Here is a 26729-nt window from a genome sequence, read left to right as displayed (position 1 = left end):
AGAAGAAGGATGGGCCTGTCGCCTTGTTCCTTACGGGAAAGGCCTTGGAAGCATACTCAGCAATGGATATGCCTCCAAACTCTTGAAGGAGGAGACTGTGACACAGTGTTTGTGTTCCCAGGACTGTATATCACAGATCAAAAGCAGAAACTGTCCAGCTCCCTCTATCCTGCCATAACCCTCTATCCTGCCATAATCAGACTACGGTCCTCTTTTAATTTAAGAACATATACAGTGCCTTGCGAAAGTATTCGGCCCCCTTGAACTTTTCAACCTTTTGCCACATTTCAGGCTTCAAACATAAAGATATAAATTTTTTATTTTATGTGAAGAATCACCAACAAGTGGGACACAATTGTGAAGTGGAACGAAATCTATTGGATTTTTGAAACTTTTTTAACTAATAAAAAAATGAAAAGTGGGGCGTGCAAAATTATTCGGCCCCTTTACTTTCAGTGCAGCAAACTCACTCCAGAAGTTCAGCGAGGATCTCTGAATGATCCAATGTTGTCCTAAATGACTGATGGTGATAAATAGAATCCACCTTTGTGTAATCAAGTCTCTGTATAAATGCACCTGCTCTGTGATAGTCTCAAGGTTCTGTTGAAAGCGCAGAGAGCATCATGAAGACCAAGGAACACACCAGGCAGGTCCGTAATACTGTTGTGGAGAAGTTTAAAGCCGGATTTGGATACAAAAAGATTTCCCAAGCTTCAAACATCCCAAGGAGCACTGTGCAAGCGATCATCTTGAAATGGAAGGAGTATCAGACCACTGCAAATCTACCAAGACCTGGCCGTCCCTCTAAACTTTCAGCTCAGACAAGGAGAAGACTGATCAGAGATGCAGCCAAGAGGCCCATGATCACTCTGGATGAACTGCAGAGAACTACAGCTGAGGTGGGAGAGTCTGTCCATAGGACAACAATCAGTCTTACACTGCACAAATCTGGCCTTTATGGAAGAGTGGCAAGAAGAAAGCCATTTCTCAAAGATATCCATAAAAAGTCTCGTCTAAAGTTTGCCACAAGCCACCTGGGAGACACCCCAAACATGTGGAAGAAGGTGCTCTGGTCACATGAAACCAGAATCGAACTTTTTGGCCACAATGCAAAACGATATGTTTGGCGTAAAAGCAACACAGCTCATCACCCTCAACACACCATCCCCACTGTCAAACATGGTGGTGGCAGCATCATGGTTTGGGCCTGCTTTTCTTCAGCAGGGACAGGGAAGATGGTTAAAATTGAGGGGAAGATGGATGCAGCCAAATACAGGACCATTCTGGATGAAAACCTGTTGGAGTCTGCAAAAGACCTGAAACTGGGACGGAGATTTATCTTCCAACAAGACAATGATCCCAAACATACAGCAAAATCTACAAAGGAATGGTTCACAAATAAATGTATCCAGGTGTTTGAATGGCCAAGTCAAAGTCCAGACCTGAATCCAATCGAGAATCTGTGGAAAGAGCTGAAAACTGCTGTTCACAAACGCTCTCCATCCAACCTCACTGAGCTCGAGCTGTTTTGCAAGGAAGAATGGGCAAGAATTTCAGTCTCTCGATGTGCAAAACTGATAGAGACATACCCCAAGCGACTTGCAGCTGTAATCGCAGCAAAAGGTGGCTCTACAAAGTATTAACGCAAGGGGGCCGAATAATTTTGCACGCCCCACTTTTCATTTTTTTATTAGTTAAAAAAGTTTCAAAAATCCAATAGATTTCGTTCCACTTCACAATTGTGTCCCACTTGTTGGTGATTCTTCACATAAAATAAAAAATTTATATCTTTATGTTTGAAGCCTGAAATGTGGCAAAAGGTTGAAAAGTTCAAGGGGGCCGAATACTTTCGCAAGGCACTGTAAAACTACAGGAGAAGCAACTTACTGCTTTTCAAGATCATCCAAGCCAGTTCAAGGCTTTACTCAGCTCCACCTGATCCCACTGTAACGTAGCCTAACCCATATACATGGCTCAGCATACATTTTGTGTTATTTACTTTTCTCCAATTAATTTGCCCAAACAAAACATACCAGAGATAACAATCACATTCTCAGGGAATGTGATTTAAGCAATTCTAGATTAATCCCTTCTCCAGCACAATGTTATTAGGATAGTTGCACCAGAGTAGGAGCACAGAGACCCTGAGCCTGTTGACCCTTTAAGCTGTGATCTCGTGCTGGGCTTCTGACTGGTTAATGGAATCATTTTTGCTGAGAAAAAAAGCCCTTAACAGAGCATACAACAAATGAGAATAAGAAGAGATGCAAAAACAGCACGTGTGTTGTTCAGAGTGGGAATGGAAGACTTTCTCTCATCCATTTAAAAGAGTGTTTTTTGATGCTTGATGCTTGCAAACCTGGACTAGTCTGTATATTGGATTTGAGGTGAATTCAAAAACACAAACTACTCTGTTTCATATTCTTGTTTCCTGCAGTAATGTTTCTATTTAAGACCCAGCTGACTTGATGTAACGGAATGTAAGATTAATTATTCCATGGAAACGACAACATTATATAGGTGTGTTTGTGTTTTTTATAGTTTCAGAAATAATAATAATAATAATAATAATAATAATAATAATAATAATAATAATAATAATTCCTTATCAGTCACTTTTCTGGACACTCCGCTCAAAGCGCTATGCAGGTACTGTAATAGGGACTTCCCTTCACCACTACCAATGTGCAGCCCCCATTTGGATGATGCAACAGTGGCTATAGTATGCTCACCACACGTCAGGTATCAGTGGGGAGATAATGAACAGAGTTTTGAATTCATAGATGGGGATTATTAGGAGCCCATGGAGAGTCATGACCGAGGTTTTAAGTCTCGTTCAAAGGAAGGTGCCTTTTTTTACAGTATAGTGTGCCTGTTACTATACGGGGCATTAGGACCAACACATACCACCGGGTTAGCGCCCCCTGTTGGCCCCACTAACACCTCTTCCAGCAGCAACCTTAGCTTTCCCAGGAGGTCTCCCATCCAGGTACTGGCCAGGCTCACACCTGCTTAGCTTCATGGGTTGTCACTGCACACTTGAAATTCACAGTCCTTCTAAAAAACAAATCACATGCTCAAAATGATGAAAAGGATTTATTCTGTTCTGGCATTCTGGAGAATTTCAGATTTCTCAGGTTATGGACATTCAACATCTGTTCACTGATCCTTTGCCTTGCCTAATATACCAGTGATTGTTTTCTTAAAAGGTTTGGTTTTATCCTACCCAGTTGCTGGGAACAAAAGTATTTAATCACAAAATCTATAACAGGAGGATAATCCTCAAATGCAGGTCTAAAATCAAAATCTCCCAGCAGCTCTTTACTATAAAGGAATTAGAGGCAATTCTGTTTTTGACTTAATTACCAGATCAAAAAAAGCCTATTTCTGAGAAGGCATCTTTATTCCTAAATCCTAAAGTCTATAAACCAACTCCATATAAAACTAATTTCAAAACATTTGTACCTAATGTAAAATTTGTCTTTACTGATTACAGTTGGGTATGCCTGAGTCCCTTTTCACTTATGTTAAACACAAGAATTCCTAGAATTGAAATGTTCTTTGCACCAAGTAAACGAATACATTTAATTAGCTGTTTTTTTTCATATCCAAACCCAATTATATCTAAAAGCAGATTTTAACTTTATTATACGCCATTGAGAACATTCTCTTTAATTAAACTATCACTTTATCAGTCAGTTTATAGCACTCATCATCTGATTATCAGTATTTTCCTGTATTTGCTTTAAAAAAACTATGCCAACACATCACAGTCTATCCACAGCCTGGTCGGGTCTGTACATCAACACTGCCTGGAACATGTTAATGCTTAGGCAGGTCATAAATGAAACCAGCTTTGAAATATTTTCATTTTGATAGTGTATCATACAGTAAATGTCACATTTCATAATCCAAATGTATAATGATTTATTGACCCGTATGTTTGCTCATATTTTTCTATATTCAGTTATTTTTCTGTTATTGGTGTTTTATACATATGTTTTAAAAGATTTGATTAAACCAATTAGAGCTGAGCATTGCCATAATTGGTCTATCCAATTTTGCCTAGAACTGCACTTTCCTACTTCAGACAAACATCCCCTGTCATCATTACAGTTTTAGGAATTAAGTTCAGACAGTATAAATTCAGACAGCTTCAGCCAAGACAGAGATTCTTACAAATTCCTTTAGATAGTGGAATACATGGGATGCATTTATATTTATATTTGAAATTACAGTCATTTTTTAAGCATGTCATTATTGGGTCATAATGCACATTCTACACATATGTAGAGAGAAGAACAGGTGAAATTTCTAAAGTGTTGATACCTTCAGTGTTTTTTTCAACAACCAGGTCATTAACACATCCACCCGCAAGTCTCGTGCAGTAATTTCACCTCTAAACACATATCACTGGTCATTTTTCAAACATCACCCAAGTTTTGTTTGAATCTCAAGCATTAACTATAACTATTCTCATGATACTAGCAAAAAAAAAGATTATAAAACAATATCAAACACACTTTCTACCTTTAAGTATTTTTAGCTAATACAAGAAAAATAGTATATGTACTATTACTAATTTTATTGCAACATTTAATTTTTATATAATTATCAGTAATAGAATGACTAGCAGTAGCAGTCCTAGTAGCTGGACTTATCAAACAAAACTTTGCATTTTGACATATTTCCTACAGGTCTGTTATTGGTCTTGACTACTGTCAAATTCTTACTATCAAAAACTAAGAAGCTCTGGCTTATAAGCTGCTAATGCTGTTGTGATTTCTTCATACAATTCAAGTTCACTAATTTTATTTTTTAACTCACATATAATGTGAAGAGTACATTCAAATTAAAATAAAAACCATTGAAAATAACAGTTTTTATTTAAATAGAGCATTTAAAAATGTGCTGTTTATGTGTTTTTATATAAAAAAGGATTTTGTTCTGTATTGCTGGAAAACAAAATTAATATTCATTGTACTGTAATGGAGCACTGATTTTCTGGGACTACCAGCTGAACACCGGCTGACGTGGATTGTGAAGCTGTGTTAATCAGGGCTCACACTTCTGAAATCCACACTAAACAGCATTCCCATTTACTTTAGCCAATGCATCTTGAAGTGATGTCTTTTTTTAACTTCACATTGCTGCCTTCTTTCATTGTAAGTGATGCTGAACTACTTTAGTTTTTCTTCCACACTTCAATGATGCTGTGAGCGGAGGAGGTGAAAATCACAGAGCACTAACCTATTAGGGTACACAGAAACACAGCCATGAAAGGAATAAATGCCAAATACCGCAAACATGTATACATGTATACAAACCCATACTGCAAAGTGTTGGAGGAGGAATGATGGACAGTAGGTAATCTCACCTCACAGTCCTTGGGCTCTGGGTTGGATTGTGGCCTATCACTGACATTTCTTAATTGTCATCCATATGCATTTAATGGGTTCAACATTTTATAGTTGCATTAATAAGCAAATATAAAATTACTAAGGCGGAAATACATTTTCTGTAATTAAGTTTGCAACATGAAATTATGTAGGAGTTTGATGAATGTATCTACTGTAAAAAAGAACAGATTTTAGTGTATAAGCAACTGTGGAATGTATCACAATCCCATATACTGTACACTCAGAAATGAACCTGTTATTAGTATTCTGCTGATGCTTGCTGAGAAGACTGATGATTTATACAAGAGAAAAAATCAGAATCATGCAGTTTACCACATTTACTAAAAATTAAGCATGAAAACAGTTGTGCAGATTATATTATTATCCTAGCAAAATAGCATGTATGTACAGTACTACAATCATACATAAGCATCTGGTGAACCAGCAGGCATGTTGAGCTGATAGTATAATATTATGATGGCCCCTTATGAGAAATCCATTACCTTCCAAAAAATCAGATTGGCTGTACATAACATAAAAACACTCAGAAATAAATTTCAAATAAATGAGTTCTCCTTAAAGAAACCACAGCATTATACCACATTTCAGAGTTTGCCTCTAAAACAAGCTAATATAACAACCATTGTTGTAGAACTAACATGGATAAAAAATAAATCTGATGGAAAATATTTTTATGTGACCAATAAATAAAAGCTATTTGAGACAATTTTCACAACAATCCTGAGATTTGTTAGAAAGCACTTTGAAAATTATGAAGAATATTTAACACTGGCAAACAATAATGATTTGGGTAACCTACGGATAAAGGCAGCACAGATAAAGAAATCAAGCACAACAAAAAGCACACTGAACTAACAAAATGACAAAACACAACTGCGTGATGGCTGCTGTCATAGGAAAGTCATTAATAATCAAGCCAACAGGATCATGATGGATTAACTTAATATTCAACACAACAGAAAGGCAATTATGTTATTAATTTATTGTGTGCCTTCTTTGTTTCACTGTGTTGAGATAGTGTTCACTGCCATCAATGAGCACACATTCTCAATTAACTGAATTGGTTCTGCTTATCTGAATGGTGGTCTGTTAATAGGGAGCACACATCTCAAAGTTAAGGTGGAAAGAGGTCACAAATGCTGAAGCAAGCCCTCTGTGAATTGGCAAAATACAGTTGGCTGGTTGTGTCTGGAAGATTATATAACACAAGTAGTGAGGTAGATGCAACAACACAGTAACAAAAAGAGAGATACCACAAAGAACACCTGATTCCATAATTCTGCAGCCCACGGCTGGCAGTTTGAAGTCAGCTGCTCCACACAGCCACCCCCTGCAATTCAAGGACAGCTGTGGGAATCACAGAAGGGTCTTCCTACAGGTCAGACACTAGACAAATGTGCAAAGTATTTATTAACACCATTGATTCATAACTCCCATAAACCTCTTACTTAGCCAAGCAAATGAAACAGCAGCTAGATAGGTGTTGCATGTTTTTTGCTTTTGCTTGTTACGTTGACTCATGTTAGTAAAACTTTCTAAGATGATTGGAATTCACTGAAAACATCTGTGACAATACTGGAAATATTGTGATTATTTAAGTAAAAGGATACATTTTTAATAGCATTCTCAGATGCTAAAGGTTCCTGTAAGGACAGGGCATGTTTCTTGTGTTGTGTGCAGGAAAGGGATGTGCATTAACAAAGTGGACCAGCAGTGTCTGACATTTATTTTGATCAAGCATGCAGATTTTACAATGTTTCTCCAGAAGTGATATAACAAAAGAGAAGATTCCAGAAAAAGAGGAGATCAGAGTATAGGGTTCTCTTCAAAAAGAGGTTTTGGGTCAGTTGCATCTTCTCTGAATGGGGCCACCAGAATAGAAATCAAAGTTCCCCTCTTTTTTGTCTTCTTTCTCATGCTGACTAGCTCAATGTGCTGTGAACAGCTGTTCTTCCATTTCGTTTCTCTGGGTTGTCTGTTACTATCCTTTCCAACTCATGATGGTCCCCCAACACAGGGATATAGTCCATCATTTGAAAATAAGAGCAAAAACCCACCAGCAGAAATGAAGAAAAATTCTGTAAAAGATTTTTTCCAACATTTCTCCTATGACTTGCTGCCCAACAAGAGTGTCAGATTTTAAGTTCACAATGAGCTAAAAGAAACAATGTATTAAACAAACAATGTATTTTTGTTTTAAATGACTATGTACAGTGGAGTATGCCAAAAATTAATATTTTTTTATGTGAAAATGGATATGGACAAATCCCCAGGGTCAACACAGTTTACAAAGTACATTTGTAAACAACATGAGAATGTTTTAATAATAATATTACTCTGCACCTTTGCATGTCCATATTGATTTTTGGGAATAGCAAACGAAAATAATGAAGAATTTTGCTTATTAGATCCCTAATAAACTTACATGCTTCTAAAACAAAGAAGGTATAATAAAATCTATTAGTAAAATATATAAAACGGAAGGAACAAAAAGCTTAAAAAAACTCACAGCAAGCAATACAAATAATTCAATATTTCTATAATTGCATTTGTAGATTTACCATTAATGGGTTTAATGAATTGCCTAATGTCGTCTTTATGGACTTTTCTGTTATGTCTGATATTTTCTTGTCTAAAGCATCCAAATTTAGCACTGTTATACATCTTACCATATTACTATTTTCACTATCCTGTCGTAAAAGCTCCCTGATTCCTTGTTTACTACAGAAACCCAGCTGAAAACTTATTTTTACTCTGAATTCCAAAGGGGCCTTCCACTATACAGTGACCTAAATGCATAAACTCGCATTGTTTACAGCTTCCTTCTCTTACCACCCCTGCAGACAGGTAGGTCTGACACACATTACGGAGTTTGTTTTGCATTTCCTACCCCTGAGCATGTGATTAATGAAGCCCTGTTGTGACAGGAGACAGTTGTTCATGCAAACACTAAGGATCTTTTAAGGTGTGATTTCAATTACATTTGCTCTACAGTATTAAAGTTGTCTTTCTCAAATACATATTGCCACGATACGTCTTAACAAAATTACCTAATGCAGGGGATATTCAGTAACTTAGAAGGTAGCCTTACACGTTCAACTGTTCAAGACCTTTAGCATTGTGACAGGTAGAATATTGAAAAAACAATTTCCATGTACACACACCTTTATGTTAGGATCGCCAACGATGTAATTAATGAGCTATAACGTCACAATGAACATGTTCATACCTATAATAATTTTGGTTGTTGTTTCATTGCAGTATGTATCTTAGCTGGTTTTGTTTCAGAATACTTAAGAGTAGAACAGAGTACTATATTTAACTGTATTTTAGGGTATCCTAATTATATAGTCTCTTCAAAGACTGTCTATGGAACTGGTGGATGAGAACATGTACAATGAGACAATATGTTGCCATTGATTTTTAAGAGAGCATTTGCTTAAACATTTCACCACTAACCATACTGTACATTAAAGTGTTTTTTACTGCATAGCCATGCCCCAGTCTGTTAATTTGTATTCTAAAGCAGTGCTACCACAGACAGAGTTAGCTTCATTTTCAATCTCTCTCTCTCTGTCTCTCTGCAGCAAAACCCTAAGGTGATGGTCTAGCCTTGTTTCTGAACTGTATAGTGCACTGGTGAATCAAAAGCACAGTTCAGTATGCACATGCAGTATGAACATGTGGTTAGGCATAAGGCATAAATTAAAACAAATTCCAGGGGGTTTACAGAAAAAAAATGGTTTTGTGAAGGCCTTTAAAATCATTCCCTTAAGAGACATTTGCTGTCTATGCTGTAGTGGAATGATGCATGCTCAAAACGACTCCTTGTGTTCACTGCTGTCGTCTAACATGCTCAATGAAAGAGCAATTAATAAAATATTTTAAAAACAGATATTATAAATTACCATTTCTGTGCATGGGATTAAACATACTGTAAAATGCATTGCACATTAAATCCTGATGCAGATTTACATACCAGCATATACAGTAAATCTGTTAGGACAATTTGCTTCTCACACCCACCCTACTGCAAAAACACATACAACGTGGAGAAACCCAACAGTACACACAATCTTTCATTACAATGATTGCCCTTAGCTGACGGACACCACACATGAATAAGAAAGTTAATGCCGCACAAATGTATGTGCAATTTAAAAAGGAGCAATAAATGAGTGAGACCTCCTTATTTGAACTCGTTTACCTCAGTACAAAGTTCAGAATTACAGGGTAGACTAGAAAATGCTCCATTTGGGCTCATCTGTTGTATTTAGTATTGTATGTGAGTATTGAGTGGAGGGTTATTAATGTGAGTGTGGTTTTGCATGTATTTTCTTTGAATAACTCTTAGGACCTCAAATCTACAGCCCTGTGCACAACTGATTAATTTTGGTACTGCTACTTTTATTTCTGAATAAATGCTCCTGAATAACATTCCACCGAGAAGCAGGATTCGATTAAATACCTGCACTAAAAATCTTTAACCACTCCCTTGTAAAATAGATAAAGGAATAAACACACAACTATGAAAGAAAAGGAACTAGAAGCACCCCCTCCACAGACATGTTCCACACAATTTTTTCCCCTCTCACAGCTCCTCCCTCTATGCTTCGTTTCTCTCTGCTGGGCCCATCTATCATCCAAAGCCCGTTGCCCGGGAAACCCAGTTAGTATTCCAAACACACCGCCTCTGGAGCATGGAGGTTTCCATTGGCTTGCTAAGCTGCTTGCGATCGAAGGCATTCTCCTTCCACAAGGAGTGCTGACCTGCATGCACATGAGTTTGGGATGGGCGGGAGACTGCGGCTAGAACTACAGCAAAACCCCCTCCCCCCCCCCCCCCAGTATTTCTCCATTCTGTTCTTTTCATTCAGAACCAGCAGTGAGGAATCTCATTCACAAGCACCACCACCAATAACAGCGGGGGAAAAAAAATACCCCGGCACAGACTGCCGCAATGCCTAGGCCAGTGCGAACCAATCAATGAGGCAGGAGATGAAAGGAGGGAGTATAGTATGGCGGGGGAGGTTAGGGGGAGCTGGCGACGAGCTAGCACAAAGCCCAACGCACAAAACAGGTCTTCTCCCATTGCTTTTCATTCATCCATTTCCTCGTTCATTCATTTTTCAGCAGCGGCCCTGATACATGAGCTCCATTCGTCCCTGGAAATGGATTCCACAAACAAAGCGCCCCTACAGCCTAATGCGCTCAAACAATGACAGAAGCTTTCCATACAAGCACATTAGCTTTCTATTACAAAACACAGACATTAGGCTGCAGGATGCAGCGCTGTAGACAGAATGACACACCTTGCGGAAATGTGTTATCGCCACAATCCAGTGTGCCTCTGCAGTGTGCTGCCAAGTACCATGTTAAATAGGTACATTGGTGATCAAACCACTAAAAGCATTAAGAATCAAAAGAATGAAATCAAAAGTGCTACATAAAGGGAAAAAAAGAATATATGGAATAAATTCTCAAAGGCAAAGGCATCACTAAAGAGTTTCCAGTTAACAGCAATAAAGTTTCTCCAATATATCTGTTAAAAACTTGCAAAACTCTCAACTTGTGTTTAACAAATAGACTTCAAATTCTAAAATATTTTTTGCAAATGGTGTTGAGGGGTGCACAGCTAGCACATTTGATGCCAGCACTGCAAATAAGGAAACACAAGAGCGGAATTAATATTAAGTAGGGGAGTACAATTCCTGTGCCAGCATAAAATGCTTGCACTTTTTTTTTCATTCTAAATTATCAACATAAATTAAACTGAATGAATGTTCAACGCCTGACACCTGATGAAAGGTTTTGAGGAGGCTGGTGAAGAGCTGACTACTAATGTCCACATTATAAAATCCTGACAGATGTGCCTCTGCTCACACGTCTTTTTCATTGGCTGCCCAAGTCGCAGCTCATGCAGGTTCCCGCAGTATTAAGCAGACTCACAGCATGTGACTCCCCCTCTGTGCAGTCTATACAGCTGGGTGCACTGAAGCAACGGGGGTAAAGTATCTCCCTCAAGGGTACGACAGCAGTGTCTGCGGCAGGGACTCGAACCCACAACCTGTCAGTTATGGGTGCAGAAGCTTAAACACTACTCTATCCCACTCACAAACTGCGTGGGTAAGCAATTCCTCACAATGGTCCAGATTTAAAATAAAATAACATTTCAGAAATGAAAAATTTCACTTAAATCAATTCCTATTGTCTTTAAACTCTTAATCAACCCAGAAAGAAAGCACTGTTTTAGTGTCCAGAAACAAACAGGCCAAAAATGTCTTTGCATTTGTGCTATGTTACATCTTGCATCTTACAACATTAAATGGAAGATAAAGCAGCAACTGGAGGAGGAACAAACCAGAACCATTAGTCAGTGGATAAAATCCTCAATTTTAGGACTGGGAATTGAAATGAGATCTGGGCAGCACAATTAATTTCATGTCCAGGCTGGATTGTATATGGAGTATAATCATTTCTGGCCTGAGGACTGCAGTGCGATTCTTGAGCTCTCCTGGCATTAGTAAGTTACACAAGTACAGTACAAGTCACTAGAGTGTTGCAAACCCATTCACACAACCCCAGTGAGGTAGATGAAGAAGAAACATTAGAGCAGAACAGGGCACCATTGCTAGTGGCAAAAATTGCTTTAGCAGTAATGGACAGTCACTATGCAGTAAAGTTATTCAATATTGGGAATGATACATTAGGCATGCTAGTGTCCCTCAAGGCAACGTAAGAGCTACCACATCTAACAACTTAGAATGAAACACTGAATCGAGTGAAATCAAACAAAAATATAAAGAAAACATACTGGGCTCTGAAAAACACTATATAAAACCTTCCCTAAATCTTCAAACTACAATTCATGTGACATACACTAAAGACTAAAAAAGATATATATATACATCCTAGTGTATATTAGTGATATTCAATTCATTGCTAAGATAGTTTAAAGTTACAGATCTTAGCCCCACTATGAAACTGTGGTTACAATCATGACCATTTCTACTTCCCTATGCATTTTCCAAAAGATTCCACATTTCTGTCAAACCTCAGATCTCAAACGATCTGTCAGTCTGAAGGTTTTGTTATCAGCATACCCCTCAGTGTTACCAGCTTACTACCAGTTGCAATGCGGTTTGGCACTCTAAATAAAATAAAACCAGTGGAGAAGGTGGCCTGATGCCAGTTTTTTATGATAGTCTGTGCCGCCTCTGGCAGTTCATACAACAAACTAAGTCACCTTAATGCTAACACTTGCTGTATCAGTTTAGTATGAATAAGGCTCTAGAATGCTTGTTGGAGTGTAGTGTTCTAGGTAATATATGTTATATACTGTAGCAATACCATCAGCATGTAGCTTTGTCTTGGAAGAATGAAACATGTCATAAAAAACTGAAGGGCATGAACTGGAAGGCAAAAAGAAAAACAAAAGACATCATGATCAATATCACCTTGCAGACTGTGGTTTTGGAGAATACTATACGTATATTCTATCCAGAAACCCAGGACTTGCACTGGAACATTACATTATGAAATTAAATTGTTTCCCTATTGTTTCCCTGAACCTGCAGGCAGCAAAGTTTTGAAAATCTTAACATAAAGTATTTTTGGTGTCAAACAACTGACAAATTGTAATAAAGGAAAAACAACATTAATAAAGTCAATCATGTAAATAATACAGTGCCCTCCAAATTTATACCTATCCTATCCCTGATGAAATCAGTAAACATAAAAATGAAGATTTACAGACTGGATATTAATTCCTTAAATGTATACGGTACAGCACTTTTCTAGACACTCCATGCAAAACACTTTACAGATAATGGGGCCTCCCATTAGTGTCCCTGTCACTATACTGGGGCATTAGGATCCACACAGACCACCCCCTGCTGGCCCCACTAACACCCTTTTCCAGCAGCAGCCTTAATTTTTCCTAAGAGGTCTCCAATCCAGGTGCTGACAAGGCTCACACCAGTTTCAGTGTGTTGTCACTTGTGAGTGGCAGGGCGATAATCTTTCTTATTTAAAAAAAAAAAAAAAAACCTAAAAGCATCATACTGTTATCCTTATACAACTATAAGGAAAACAAAGTCAAATTTGTCCTGAAAACCTGACAGATACAATTGTTCACAGCCCCCTAGTTAGTAAATGCACCTTTGGCAGGGAATACACAGACAATGCCTATTGTAGTGTGATATGAGGTTCTGAAACTTGAGTAGGGAAATTTATGAACATAACTTTTTGTAGAGGTGAACTGCCATTCTGAGTTAGAGTCACAAATGCTCAGTTGATGCTGAGGTCTGGAGATTGAGAAGAACAGTCAAAAAATTGTATTTTACTGCAGTAAACCATACCTTTGCAGACATGGATGTATGTTTTAGAATACAGCCATGCTGGAATGTCTAATTTCAATCAATCTTGAGCTTCTTAACAGAAGCAACCAAGGTGTATGGCCAAAATGTTCCAGAATGTTAATGATTTACCATATCTTGACAAGGACTCCAGGACCTGCAGACGAAAATCAAATCCAAAACATATTTCACCGTAGGTAGTAGTTTTCTCAACATGAGATTCATGTTTTTTTATGCCAAACATAACGCTAAAAAGCATGTCCAAAAAGCTTAATTTTCATTTTAGATGCACTTGATAGATTTGAGGTGTGTCTTTTCGTGGTTCTGCCTTGCACCTCAGCATTCATGCAGGCAACTTTGACTGGTCATTTTCAGGTTTTTATTTTTATTTTGAAGATGGCAGTGTGTATAGGATTTACAGCCACCTCACAAACCACAAATCCTGCAGCCCATGGTGGATATGCTCATGTCCTCTTCCCAGCAGGGTGGCCCTTATACTAGCAGCCTTAAATATCTTGGACCCTTAAATAATGGACACTACAGTTGAAAGTGGTCGATTCAGCTTTTTGTAGATTCTTTTACAGTCATTCACCAACTTGCGCAGATCAGTGATCATTTGCCTGCAGCCTCTGAAAAGTTTCTCTGACCTTAAACCTGATGATTCATACCACTATGGAGTGTTTTCTGTGTATTACCTCCTTTAATTTCCAAAGGAAACAGGAAACCTTTATTGTATATTTGTTTTTGCTTGAGATAGTACTTAGAGGTGTTAATAAATGTAACAATCTTGTTTTCTACAATTCAGTTATTTATGTACAAAATACAATATGTTTGTTTGTGCAATACTACTACTTCAGGGTGTATAACCTCTGAATCTGGTTGGCATGGTGGCACAGTGGTAAGCCTTACTCTCAGCACTGAGGCTCTAGGTTCAATACCTGAGTTCAAAAGACATACTGGTAGGTTAATTGGCTTCGGGAAAATTGGCCCTGGTGTGAGTGTGTTTACATGCCCTGTGATGGATGGCTCTGTATACAACCCCTGTATTGGATAAAGCAGTTGGGAAATGGATTGATAGAACATTAGATTTTTTGTGTGAGATACATTACCCTATCTTCATTCTACTATGTGATGTTGTTTTGTTATTATTTGATCAATTATGAATAAATCCAGAGCGCACTGAATGCAATTAGACATACAACAAATACAAAATCGAAACCTGAAGTTGACCTAAAGAGCTCGCTGTGAATGTAAATCTTCTGTATCAGAAAGAATTTCATGAGAATAAAAGCATACGAGTAATTTTAGCATAAAACAAATTGGAAGAATTCATATAGACATGCAGGTGAGAGTCTGTCAATTAGTGTATAACTAACAGAGTTGTATTTTTTTTTATTTAGATTGTTTCAAACCTCACTGACCTGGCTATAGTAAGATGGTGCTCTCCTACTAGAGAAAAGGGGCTTTCGATTTTGGAGGAGGTCTCTGCTATCTAAGCACACGCCAGCTTGCTCTGCTGCCATCAGCTTCCATTACAGATGAAAGAGCACATTTTGTATCTGAACAAACATCTAAAGTCTGAATTGTATTGTTCGTTCTCTATGTTATCTTGCTTCTGTTTCAGCTTCTTAATTTGTTTCTTATTTTTAGATTCCCAGGGGTACACTGAAATGGCTTCTCATGGAAAAGACCAATTCAGCGTTCGATCATACATTTTGCATTCTCTGGCAGAAGGTCTGCGAGCACTCTTTCTTAGATTTTTCTCTAAAAACAAAACAAGACAGCTATTCCAAACATTGCAATTATCTAGGGAAAGCTTATGTTCTATAATGTGAAAATAATATTTTACAATATGAGTTATGACAACACAGAGGGCATAAAAATGCTTATTACAAATCATTTTAATTTTATAAATTTCTTATTTTCTGTGAAATATAATACAAAATAGATCACGTGTGTCTCCCTTTACCAGACAAGCTACTGTCCCTGCATGATTTGTATATTACAGAATGTATTTTGTTTAAGAATTGGGCCAGAAAGAAACCCATAGATAAATCTGCATTCTACAGTGAAACACACTGCCTAAAACACAACACATTAGCATCAGCTGCTTTCTGAAAAACTGATGGGTTGTTGTTTTCTATATGAACCATTTACACAAGCGGACAGTCTTTTGTTTTATTCATTTTTGTTACAATCTGCCTCTCATTACTCTTCCTGCAGCACTGGCAGGTATGATAGCAACATGACAAACCCCGTTATTTACCACATGTTCAGTGACAGGCTCAATATGTTGATTGTTTTGCTGGGCACTCTAACATGGTGGAAAGGAAGGAGATTAAGTTAAACCATCTGCCTTTGGTTGCATGTGTGTGGTCTATGAGACCTGAGATACAGGTGAATAGGTATAAGTGGAATTATACAGTATGTACCTCCAGTAAGTGGAGAATAAGGTATGTTCTGTTCTCAGCAGCATACATGTGCACATGAATGCATGTTGCATAGGTAAGCTGACTGCCTGCATAAATGTTTAAGAGGAGAATCTTAGACCCCTCGAGCTTGTAAATAAGGAAAAAAGAGAAGGGCATATATACCTTCCCAGCGTCACATTTATTAGAAACATGAAAAGCAGAAGAAAATAAAACAAACTGCTTGCACAAGCATCGGAACTTGTGCGGTTCCGTTAACTGCTGCATTGCCCCATTAGAGAGAGCAGAAAGTCCCCGTCATTCCCTGACACAAATTTAAAAGCCTCAAAAGTGCTGCGAAATGAATGCAAGCTGACAACACCTACAGTGTAATACTGCCCTCTAGCAGATCACCACGCTATTACAACAATAGTGCAACCCCCTTGCTTTCTCATCCAGAGAGCTAAAGAAATTTTCAGATTGGCGTCTTCCGCTCACACCAAGATTCCGACATTCCATTTTGCTCAAGATCTCCAGAACAACAATACTACCAAGTATTACAGTAAACATAAAATCTAGGTGTAAAACGAATAAGTTTTATATCACTATAACGTCTGTGTTGCTAATGATTTTTCTACATTTCTTATATACAACAGGAAAACACAAAAATGTTACCTTAAAATAATCAAGAAATCAGTTTAACATAACAGCACATGCTCAAGCATACACTGAGAATTTGTAAAAATCTGTTTTACATATCTAGACAACAGTCAGAGAAGATCAACACTGACACCAGACAATTAAGAAAAGGGTACAGGAATGTTTGTGCAGCCTGTCTCTAATTAATGTGTGATATATATAAAACATTGCACATTGAAGAAACAAAATAGTGATTTTTTATTTATATCATTCTGTGTGACCTTGATCAAAGTTCACAAATCTCTCAACAGAGACTATTATAGGAAAATAATTCATTAGCAATGGATTTTCATTTTGATCACTGTTAACTAAGTATTTTTGAAAGTACTGTAGGTTACACTGTTTCTAACTAGTTTAAAGTTACAGGTGTCTGTCTACTGCAATGTGCAGAGAGCAGTGGTATTACCATATGAAGTCTTAAGTATGATATTGTGCTAGCAGCATATAAATACATTCCTGTAAATGTAGGTTTCTAAATACAGCTTAGTATATACCACCAGCTTTCAAAATGTCACATAAACAGGTGCCAAACGAAGACGAAGAGTTTCTAACTCCTTGACTACAGTGACTCCTGGTGGCCACAAACAGTTTTGATATTCATGATGACAATCGGCCCCAGAACATGAAGAATCAGTGAGTGATCTTCTTGTTACTGTATATGCTAATGATATCTTTATGTATTAGTCTATTCTACTTTTAGGGAATTAATTACTCAAAAGCCAAAAAATGGTAGTCATATAAAAACATAAAATGTTGGAAAATGTACTAAACATGCAATTTGTACTTTATAACTGCTATCATGCATCAAATTCATTTACACCATGCAATTTTATTTAAATCTGCTATTTCAAATTTAGTGACCACACTCCTACTCAGTAGTGATCAGTGATCACACTACTACTAACACAAATGAATGAAGGATACAAGTGACTTCATCATACATGCTGTGTGTAAAATATTTTTTTGCAGTAATATCAGTACAAAATCCAAGGATCTATGTTTCTACCATCTGCTGAGCGAGCTTAGTGAAAGCTTAGTGACATTTAAAACACTGTTTTTGGTGCTATTATCAGCAGTTATATTACCCTAAAACTCACAACTGGCAACCCACTGAAGATAAGCAGGTGTGAGTCTGGCCACAGCCTGGATGGGAGACCTCCTGGGAAAGTTAAGTTGCTGCTGGATGCAGTATTAGAGGGGTCAGTAGTGGGGTGCTCATCCTGTGGTCTGTGTGGGTTTTAACACCCCCAGTATAGTGACGGGGACACTATACAGTAAAAAAGGTACCATCCCTTTGATTAAACATAAAACTGAGGTCCTGACTCTCTGTGGTCATTACAAATCCCAGGGCATTTCTTGAAAAGACCAGGGATGTTACCCCAGTGTCCAGGCCAAATTTGTCCTTGGCTTTTACCAATCATGACATCCTAATGATCCCCATCTATGAATTGACATCATTACTGAGAGCTGTGTGGTGAGCGTACTGTATGCACTTTGGCTTGTGTCACATCACCCAGGTAGGTGCTACACCTTGGTGGTGGTGGAAGGGAGTCCCCATTTCCTGTGAAGCGCTTTGAGTGGAGTGTCCAGAAAAGTGCTGTTTAAGTGTGTAAGGAATTTTTAATTATTTTAAATTAGCTATATTTCTCTTTAACAATTAACCACTTATTAATTATTTTTTTTTGCTGTTGAGTATCCACTTATACACCAAGGCATTTTACTGGAGCAATGCGAGTAAAGTACCATGCTCAAGGGTACAACAGCAGACAGGTTTTGCACCCTCCTGTCCAGAGTACTGACTTCTTCTCCACTGCTGCCGCATCATCATATGTAAATAGCAACAATATCATCTTGACTACACCAGCAGCCATATCACCCTGCAGCACACAACTGACAACCCACTGCAGCTAAGCAAGTGTGGGCCTGGCCAGTACCTGGATGGGAGACCTCCTGGGGAAAACTAAGGTTGCTGCTGGAAAAGGTGTTGGTGGAGCCAGCAGGGGGTGCTCACCCTGTGGCCTGGGTAGGTCCTAATGCCCCAGTTTATTTATAGGGCACGCAAAGGGCATGACAAGGCAGAGAAAGGTGTCATGGCCATCCACTGCAACCAAGGGAGTCTCCAGTCATGACGACTACTCGTCCCACTGGACCCTGGCTTCTGAGGTCGAGACAGCGGGATAGCCCCACTTCAAGAAGCTCTCCCGCACGGGTTTCTTTGTGCAGCTCATCTTCCAAACAGATGAGCTCCACAAAGTACAACCGTTATCGTCGGACAACCATCATTGTGAACATACCTAGTACCAGAATCTTATCCTCTTTTCTGACGTGCTGTTCCAGTAAATGTTCGAACTTCGAATAATCTCCGAACCACTCAAACGACTGTTCCTTCTTGTATCTTTCATCCCAGTATTCCACGTCTTTGTATCTTGAATTGCACTCTGGCAAATGCTCCATTTGCTCCATCAAGTGTTTGTTTTGTTTTTTCCTAAAAAAAGCTCCTTCGATTGATGGTTTGCCCAGTTCTCAAGTACCACGCAGTAGCTTTGCAAATACCAGTTCCACTGCCGCCGAGGTGTTTGGAAGCTGTGAAGTTAAGGAATAAAATTGAATTGCTGGATCATTAGGTTTTTTAATTAACGTTATGCATAACCGTTTCATTCACAATCGTTCCTTCATCACTTCAGGAAACGTCATCATTACTGAGTACGCTTGGCTAGTGATGGTATTTAAAGTTACAAATCACATTTTCGTCACAATTAAATAGGAAAATAATTGGGACAAACATTGCACTACTCTGTACAAATATCAATGTTATTACTTTGTGACGATGTTTAAATTCTTAAACAATAAAAACACTTCTTCAGAGTTCACATTATACCTTTACACTAAAATAGTACAGTAAAAAAGAACAAATGAATCATTTAAATGTATTGGTTGGTGGTTTGTCATTAATGTAATGCAAACAAAGCACACTAATATTAGAGTATAAGTAATTCTCTATAGAATTCATATAATTTTAATGGAACTGACCAAAATACCTAACCCACGTGTAGGGTAGTTTTTACTTACACGTTACTGTTTCCGCTCTCGGGATGTCCATCAAAATATGGCCCCGCAGAAACAAAACTTGGAAAGATCGATTCCTCCTTTTTACAAATAAACAATCTCCTTCATACGATCGGGTAAATCATGATGGATTAACATCTATTTGTGAATATCATAACGTCACTATTATAAAACACTAGTCTGGCGATTTCCTCAAATTGTTTTTTAAATGTCGATCTCTGTTGTGGCAGGGGCATAGAAAGTACCGGAAGGGTCTTCGTTTTTAGCGACACTGATGTCTTTCTCCTTGTATTGAGATGGCTGGGGTTGGGAGGAAGAAATGTGGGGGTCCGCCGTATCGTATCTGGGGGACTCTACGTGCACTATGGCAGGAAAAGCACTTGATCTTGTTCAAAGCCGAGTACACGTTTTTGGTCGCTGCAGTGCTGTGGATAGCGGAGATCTGGATCAACATATGGGTGATAAACAGAGTGGCTTGTAAGTGGAACTGCGGGTATACGTGAAATGTGCTCGTGTGACAATTTCGTGCTGGAGAGCTCTTGTGCCACGTCGAGTTTAAGTGTGGTTTCAACAAAATATTAACACCGGACTTTCGGGGGAAAAGGGAATTGCATTGGAAATAAAACGTACTTCACTTCATTAACACCTGGCGTTTGTAATTGTAACTTTTTTCACTAGTTCGTACTTTGTACTAAAAATGTATTCTCACTGCACAACATGTACTGCAGCTAGACTCGGTGAGAGTTCGACAGCAAATTTAAATAATGTTGCTCGGTGTAAACACGTTTGAAGCACGATAGCAATTTCAAATGAGATTCAAAGAAATTCCAATACGTGGAGGACAGTAGCTGAATAACAAAATATCCTATTTTGTCTCTTGAAGTAGTATTTTCGTGTGTAGTAGGTAAAAGGATAAGCCTGCTTTCGTAGATATTAAATTATATGACGTTTATTTATTCAATTAACCATCTGAAATGAAACAGTTTTCATTTTTTGAAAAAAACATACATCGTTTATAATCTTAACAGACGCGTTCTAAATGACGTGCTCTGTTTAAGCTATATGCTCATAAAGGCATCAGTTTCTTTTGATTACATAATTCTGTATTTTGAATTACTGTGACTGCTTCATTGTTTTGTTGTTTTAGTTGTTCTTAACCGTAGATTGACCCTATTCGTCTTTCACTCTCTCTGCATGCCTAAGACACAGAAATAGACTGGAAAGCGTACATGGACGAAGTGGAAGGAGTTATTAATGGCACATACGATTACGCCCAGCTGAAGGGAGATACAGGACCGCTGGTGTAAGTTGTTTTCTCATAATGTACTTTTAGAAATCTCCATTTTTATTCTGTTCATTGTGGACACAACAAGGTTAGGGTTCAGAGCCTGTCTTATTTGAGATGTAGGTGGCTTGATGAAGTGTGCTCTGAAAAAAGTACAGGCACTATCCGGAGAGTGTTATAGGTATTATAAACCCAGAGGTTGGAAAAAAACCTTCCATGAACCTGCGCAATGCAGCAATGAAATTAGTTGCGTAAAAATGGGACCAGAGAGAAACATGTTCCTGTTAATGAGGACAGCACGCAACAGACAGCACCACATCAGCATGTGTGCCGGCTGTTTTATAGCACAGGAGTGCTCTGCACAGCCTCTCACGGACGTCAGCAGTGTTAGTGCCTTCTGTTATGCTCTGTCTGTATCCATAGAAACATGTTCTGCGTGGTCCCCTTTGCATGCACACAGAATTTCACAAGAAGGTATGATCATCTTCACAGAAGAAGGGCTTCAGTGGTCCTTGGCTAACACAGCTTTAGGGTATTGAATCAGACAGGGTAATGGATTTCAAGCAGGAGTATAAAGATGGGGTGGGGGGGGATAAGTAATCATTCTTAAAATAAAATATTTTGCTTTGGTAGTGCTGTAATTCATTGGTAGTGGTATTTGGATGAGCTCTGTGAATTTGAATTTCAAAGAACGAAAGTGATACTGGACCACACCTGTACCGGGTTTACCCTTCTAGGTACCCAGCTGGGTTTGTCTACATATTCACGGTGCTGTACTACTTGACTGATCATGGGGTGAATATTCGGCTGGGACAGTACTTGTTTGCTGCCTTCTACCTCATCATGCTGCTGCTAGTCTTCCGTATATACCACCGCACCCAGAAGGTGAGTTTGTGGGAGTAATTGGCGTTGATTTAATTGATCCAGTTTTGGGAAGGGCATTAGACTCTGAAGGACAGTTATACGCACATGACTTTGCATCGTTTTTAAAATGTAAGCTTTTAGAGTTGTCCCTGATGTGCTCCTCACGTGTTTCTCTAACCCTGGTGATGTAATCCAGGTTCCTCCCTATGTGTTCTTCTTTGTGTGCTGTGCCTCCTATCGAATCCACTCCATTTTCGTCCTGCGTCTCTTCAATGACCCCGTGGCGATGTTGCTATTCTTTGGTGCTCTCAATCTCTTCCTGGATGGCCACTGGACCATGGGCTGTGGGCTCTACAGGCAAGTTTAAATCAGTCTTGCTGGCTGAGGTCAGCTGTATATACTGTCCCCTGGCCAATGGTTAACTTCTAAAGATTGTCATTTAACTGAATAAAGCTGATATAAATGGTTTCTTTAATGTCTTGCCCAAAAGTATCATAATGCTCTCAATTACATATTCAGATGTTTGAGTATATATATTTCTTATAGTAAGTAACTGATAGATCCCATTCACGTTTCTAAATCTTGTAACTGATTTCTCTGTGTTACTATACTGCATATATACACTGTTAAGAATTAGAGGTAAAGAAGGCCCTTCAATACAACACATACCCACCTGAAGACAGCACCTCCACTGTCTTTAGATGCTTCAGTGAACAACTACAAGCTCTTGTGAGTGGTTTTCTGCTGTTGGTAGAGGTTGACTTGTCTCTCTTCTCCTGTTGTGGACAGTTTAGCAGTGTCTGTGAAAATGAACGTGCTGCTCTTCGCTCCTGGCCTGCTTTTTCTGCTCCTGTGGGAGTTTGGCTTGGTTAAGACCCTTCCCAGGCTAGCCCTTTGTGCTGCAATCCAGGTTTGTAAAGCACCATGTTGTGGTAGAATATTGTCCTCTACCTCTTGAGCTGTAATTAACACTTGCTCCTTCTTTGTCCTAGGTGTTACTGGGCTTTCCCTTCCTCCTGGAGAATCCCCTGGGATATCTGAGCCGCTCTTTCGACCTGGGTCGCCAGTTTCTCTTCAAGTGGACCGTTAACTGGCGGTTTCTGCCCGAGGAGGTCTTTCTGAGCCGTTATTTCCACCTTGCCCTGCTGGGGGCACACTTGCTCACCTTGCTTCTTTTTGCTATGCGGCGATGGAACAGGTAGGAAAGCCAAGTGTCCCCTAGAGCTCCTTGAGAGACAGTTTCTGTAATGTTTATGTATCGACATCCGTGTAGATTTCTGCAATTTCCCTCACGGGATCAATAAAGTATCTATCTATCTAGATGAAACTAAAATCAGTCCTGTTTGATTTCAGGTCTGGCAAAAGTCTTACAACGTTACTGAAGGACCCAGGCCAGCGACCACAGCCATTGCAGAAACTCACTGCGGATCATATCCTTTATACATATTTACTGACAAGCTCTTCAGTAGAAGAGCACCGTATAACGACGCCTGTGATTGTCAAGATTTTATGCTGTCTGCTGTCATCATTCGATCCTTCCCTAACCACCTTGCACAGATTGTCTTCACGCTCTTTACATCCAACTTCATCGGTGTGTGTTTCAGCCGCTCACTGCACTATCAGTTCTATGTCTGGTACTTCCACACCCTGCCCTACCTGCTGTGGAGTGGTGGAGTGAAGAAGCTGGCACACCTGCTCAGGTGGGATTCTGGCCACTCTGATATTTCTGTAGGCATTCTGTAGTCAGATCAGGTGCAGGAGGTCAGGTCATGCATATAGTATCTCTAAATGTGTTCATTTACAACAGACCCTCAGAATTATCAGGTAGCAATACTTGAGCCCTTTCACACGTGTGTAGATTGGATTTTACAAAATGCACATTTATTCCACTTGTATGATGATTTCATTTGGGCTGTTAGTGGATGTTACATATGTGACAGATGCATGACAAAACACTGAATTGAAGTTTAATTTTTGGCTTCGTAACAATCCTCAAATTTCTGATTACTGTTTAATTGATTCGAAGATATAAAGAACTGTCTTCAGTACCCCTAGAATAGGGATCTGCAAAACACCTAAAAGTGAAGTAGTGAACAAATATTTGAAGTAATCCATTTTTAGTCCAGTGAAAAAGTAAATTTAAAGAAATAGTTACATTTTTTTTTCATATAATTGTTTCCTTACTCGAACATGTCAAAATTTAACCTAATTGGTTATCAACCAATTAGGGAATCACTAATCACTGTAGCATTATCTAGACGCTCAGAAATCTCTGATAAAATTCTGATTTCTTTTACCTCTCCTTCATTCAGCCATAAAGGGTATTAGAGAGAGTGTTACAACATTTCATAATATAAACAAGTATACCATGCTTTTATTGTCTAGTTTACCTCTCTGATATAGCTTTCTTATTTAAGATCTGGGTATATTCTAAAATCCAATTGCTTCCTCTATCATTTTGTTGCTCTCTTTATTCTGTCGGGGTGGTGTATTGTGTGTTCTCTGATGACATTTAACATAAATGCAACAAAAATCTATTTTTACATTAGCCAACAATAAAATAGCTTCCGAAAAGGAGCTGTCGAAGTTTAATGCAGAAAAAGTGCTTTAAAAGCAAAGTAACATCAGAACAATAAAATTTGACTGTAAGACTTTAGCATATAATTCTGTGTTTTAGCATAATACCGTTTCGCTAAACATAATGAATGTCGAATAGTGAGAGAATTGTTAATTACCATGACAGTCTAAACAAAAACAATAGGAAATGATTCACTGCCTGTGAAGCAGCATATATAATAAGAACTAAAAACCAGAAAACTGGAACATGTGATGCACAAGCATTGAATTGTGTTATCAAGCGCTTTGAGAAGCCACCTTTAAAGGCTGTATATAAAATAAAGTTTATTATTATTATTATTATTATTATTATTATTATTATTATTATTATCATCATCCAGTTCAGGAGTGATTTAAGAGTGGCGTGGCAGCGGGCTGACGACAGGGTTGAAATAACGGGATAACTGTCGTGGCAGGGTGCTGATCCTGGGGCTGATCGAGCTGTCATGGAATACCTACCCTTCCACCGTCTACAGCTCCGCCGCGCTGCACGTCTGTCACCTCATCATCCTGCTGTCCCTGTGGCATGCCCCGCCCCCCGCCCCTGTTGCCGCGGAGTCCGCTCGGCAACGGAAACAGCAGTGAGCTCACACCTGTGCATCCTGCCTGGATGCTCACAAGCTCTGGGAACGAGGACATACTGTATGAGGTGCAGCAGGGAAAAGCAGAGGTCAAAGAAACCAGTCTTAAATCCCCCCAAAAACCTATTCTTTTAGTCTCCAGAAATAGAAAAGGCAGCTTCTCCTTTCCATAGCTCAGAGACTAAAGTCGTGCCGTCCGTTGATTGACAGTAAAATGGTTAAATTTAGATTACGCAATTTTTTCATGTCCCCCTTTTGTTTTGATTTTTTAAGACCTAATTTGCTGTTTTATGTGGAATTCCTACGCTCGAAGATTAAAAATTCAGGTGTGAAATCAAATAAAGTTTCACCAGTGTTGAAGGACAGTTTGTAATATATATTTTTTTACTACATTTTTTGCAAATTGTTGTCATGATGGTCCAAACAGCCTCTCCGTTGGTGAAGTCTGTAACGTATAGTCCGATGACTGTCAGATTCCTCAAAATGTAATGTTGAGTAATTGACTTTTTTCTCCACATCTTTCAGAATTTGTTTTTTCATCTTCACCCTGGGTCTTGTTAAACACTGTTTTTTTAGGAAAGCAGTAAATAGGTCTTGTTTGTTTCAGAAAGGCGCTCATGTTAAAATACCAGTTAATAATGCTGTACCTTGAAACATCTTTTAAAGTTTTCTTCTTTATTAGAGCTTGCTCCATTGGTCACTTGATTCATTATTCTGAAAAAATCAGGTATGCGCATTTGGTTGTGTTTTTATACTTTAAAAATGACACAATGGGTACGTACAACCTGCCATGCGTGTTTATTGGAATAGCTCACATGCGTTTTTAACTTTATACAGTATTTTTTGGCATGTACTGGGGGCAGAAAAGGGGTTTTTCTTAATTATTCATATCTCCAGATATGTGAATGGAACTGAATATACAAGGGATTATTCTTAACAGTTGTCTGTATTTTGAATATTATTCGTTTCTCAAAATTATGACAGCTTCCAGTGTTGTCTTCAGCATTAATATCCTGTGACAAAGGTGCCAACCAGGGGCGGAAAAAGATCTAGAAGGCCCCCAGAAGAAGGAAATGTGTAACCCTAATTCTAGCCTGTATGTAAAATTGATCAATTCTTATACAGTCGACCTGCTCTAATAATGATTATGATTTTTCAGATGACCTGCAGTTGTGCTTTAGCATTTCATTAAGACTCGAAGTATTTATATTCATTATATGTATCTGTTTGATTTTGTTTAAATTGGGATTCTTCAGAAAACATTGAGAATCCTTATTGGTTTGACTGAGTTGTGTTAAATGGGGATTTAAACTAAATAAAATTCTATGTTTAGGATTATTGGTGAAGTGTGCATGCTTGACATTTGCAGAGGGGGAATTGGGTCAAGTTTAGTTTTCCATAGCACATAGCTATATATATTGCCTTTTTGTAAT

General features: G+C 38.5%; 2 protein-coding genes across 3 annotated transcripts in view; one reads left to right on the top strand and one right to left on the bottom strand.

The window, feature by feature from the left end:
* The window catches only part of ece2a (endothelin converting enzyme 2a), a 114027-nt gene extending 94689 nt beyond the window's left edge, over positions 1 to 19338 (bottom strand). For both annotated transcript variants that reach the window (XM_015361263.2, XM_006637760.3), the window contains exon 1: positions 19179 to 19338. In XM_015361263.2, coding sequence (XP_015216749.2) covers positions 19179 to 19338 — 160 coding nt within the window. The remainder of the gene's footprint in view (positions 1 to 19178) is intronic.
* An 864-nt stretch (positions 19339 to 20202) lies between these two features.
* Positions 20203 to 26636, top strand: alg3 (ALG3 alpha-1,3- mannosyltransferase). Its single transcript, XM_069197262.1, has 9 exons — positions 20203 to 20427; positions 21154 to 21253; positions 21973 to 22120; positions 22296 to 22456; positions 22889 to 23009; positions 23092 to 23297; positions 23453 to 23530; positions 23656 to 23799; positions 25132 to 26636. The coding sequence occupies exons 1-9, from the start codon at positions 20247 to 20249 to the stop codon at positions 25298 to 25300; spliced, it is 1308 nt and encodes a 435-aa protein (XP_069053363.1). The 5' UTR covers positions 20203 to 20246; the 3' UTR covers positions 25301 to 26636.
* Positions 26637 to 26729: the final 93 nt, after the last annotated feature.

Source organism: Lepisosteus oculatus, chromosome 13 (assembly GCF_040954835.1).
Source record: "Lepisosteus oculatus isolate fLepOcu1 chromosome 13, fLepOcu1.hap2, whole genome shotgun sequence".
In the NCBI taxonomy this organism is placed as follows: domain Eukaryota; kingdom Metazoa; phylum Chordata; class Actinopteri; order Semionotiformes; family Lepisosteidae; genus Lepisosteus; species Lepisosteus oculatus.
Note: the sequence above shows the minus strand (reverse complement) of the source record. Positions and strands in the feature narration are given on the sequence as shown.

What these genes read in the sequence shown, in the direction of transcription:
- alg3 (XM_069197262.1), top strand. Translation starts at nt 20,247, where the DNA reads ATGGCTGGGGTTGGGAGGAAGAAATGTGGGGGTCCGCCGTATCGTATC. An exon ending in GGTGATAAACAGAGTGGCTT is followed by an intron (nt 20,428 to 21,153) that starts GTAAGTGGAACT and finishes TGCATGCCTAAG; the next exon opens with ACACAGAAATAGACTGGAAA. An exon ending in ATGGGCTGTGGGCTCTACAG is followed by an intron (nt 22,457 to 22,888) that starts GCAAGTTTAAAT and finishes TGTTGTGGACAG; the next exon opens with TTTAGCAGTGTCTGTGAAAA.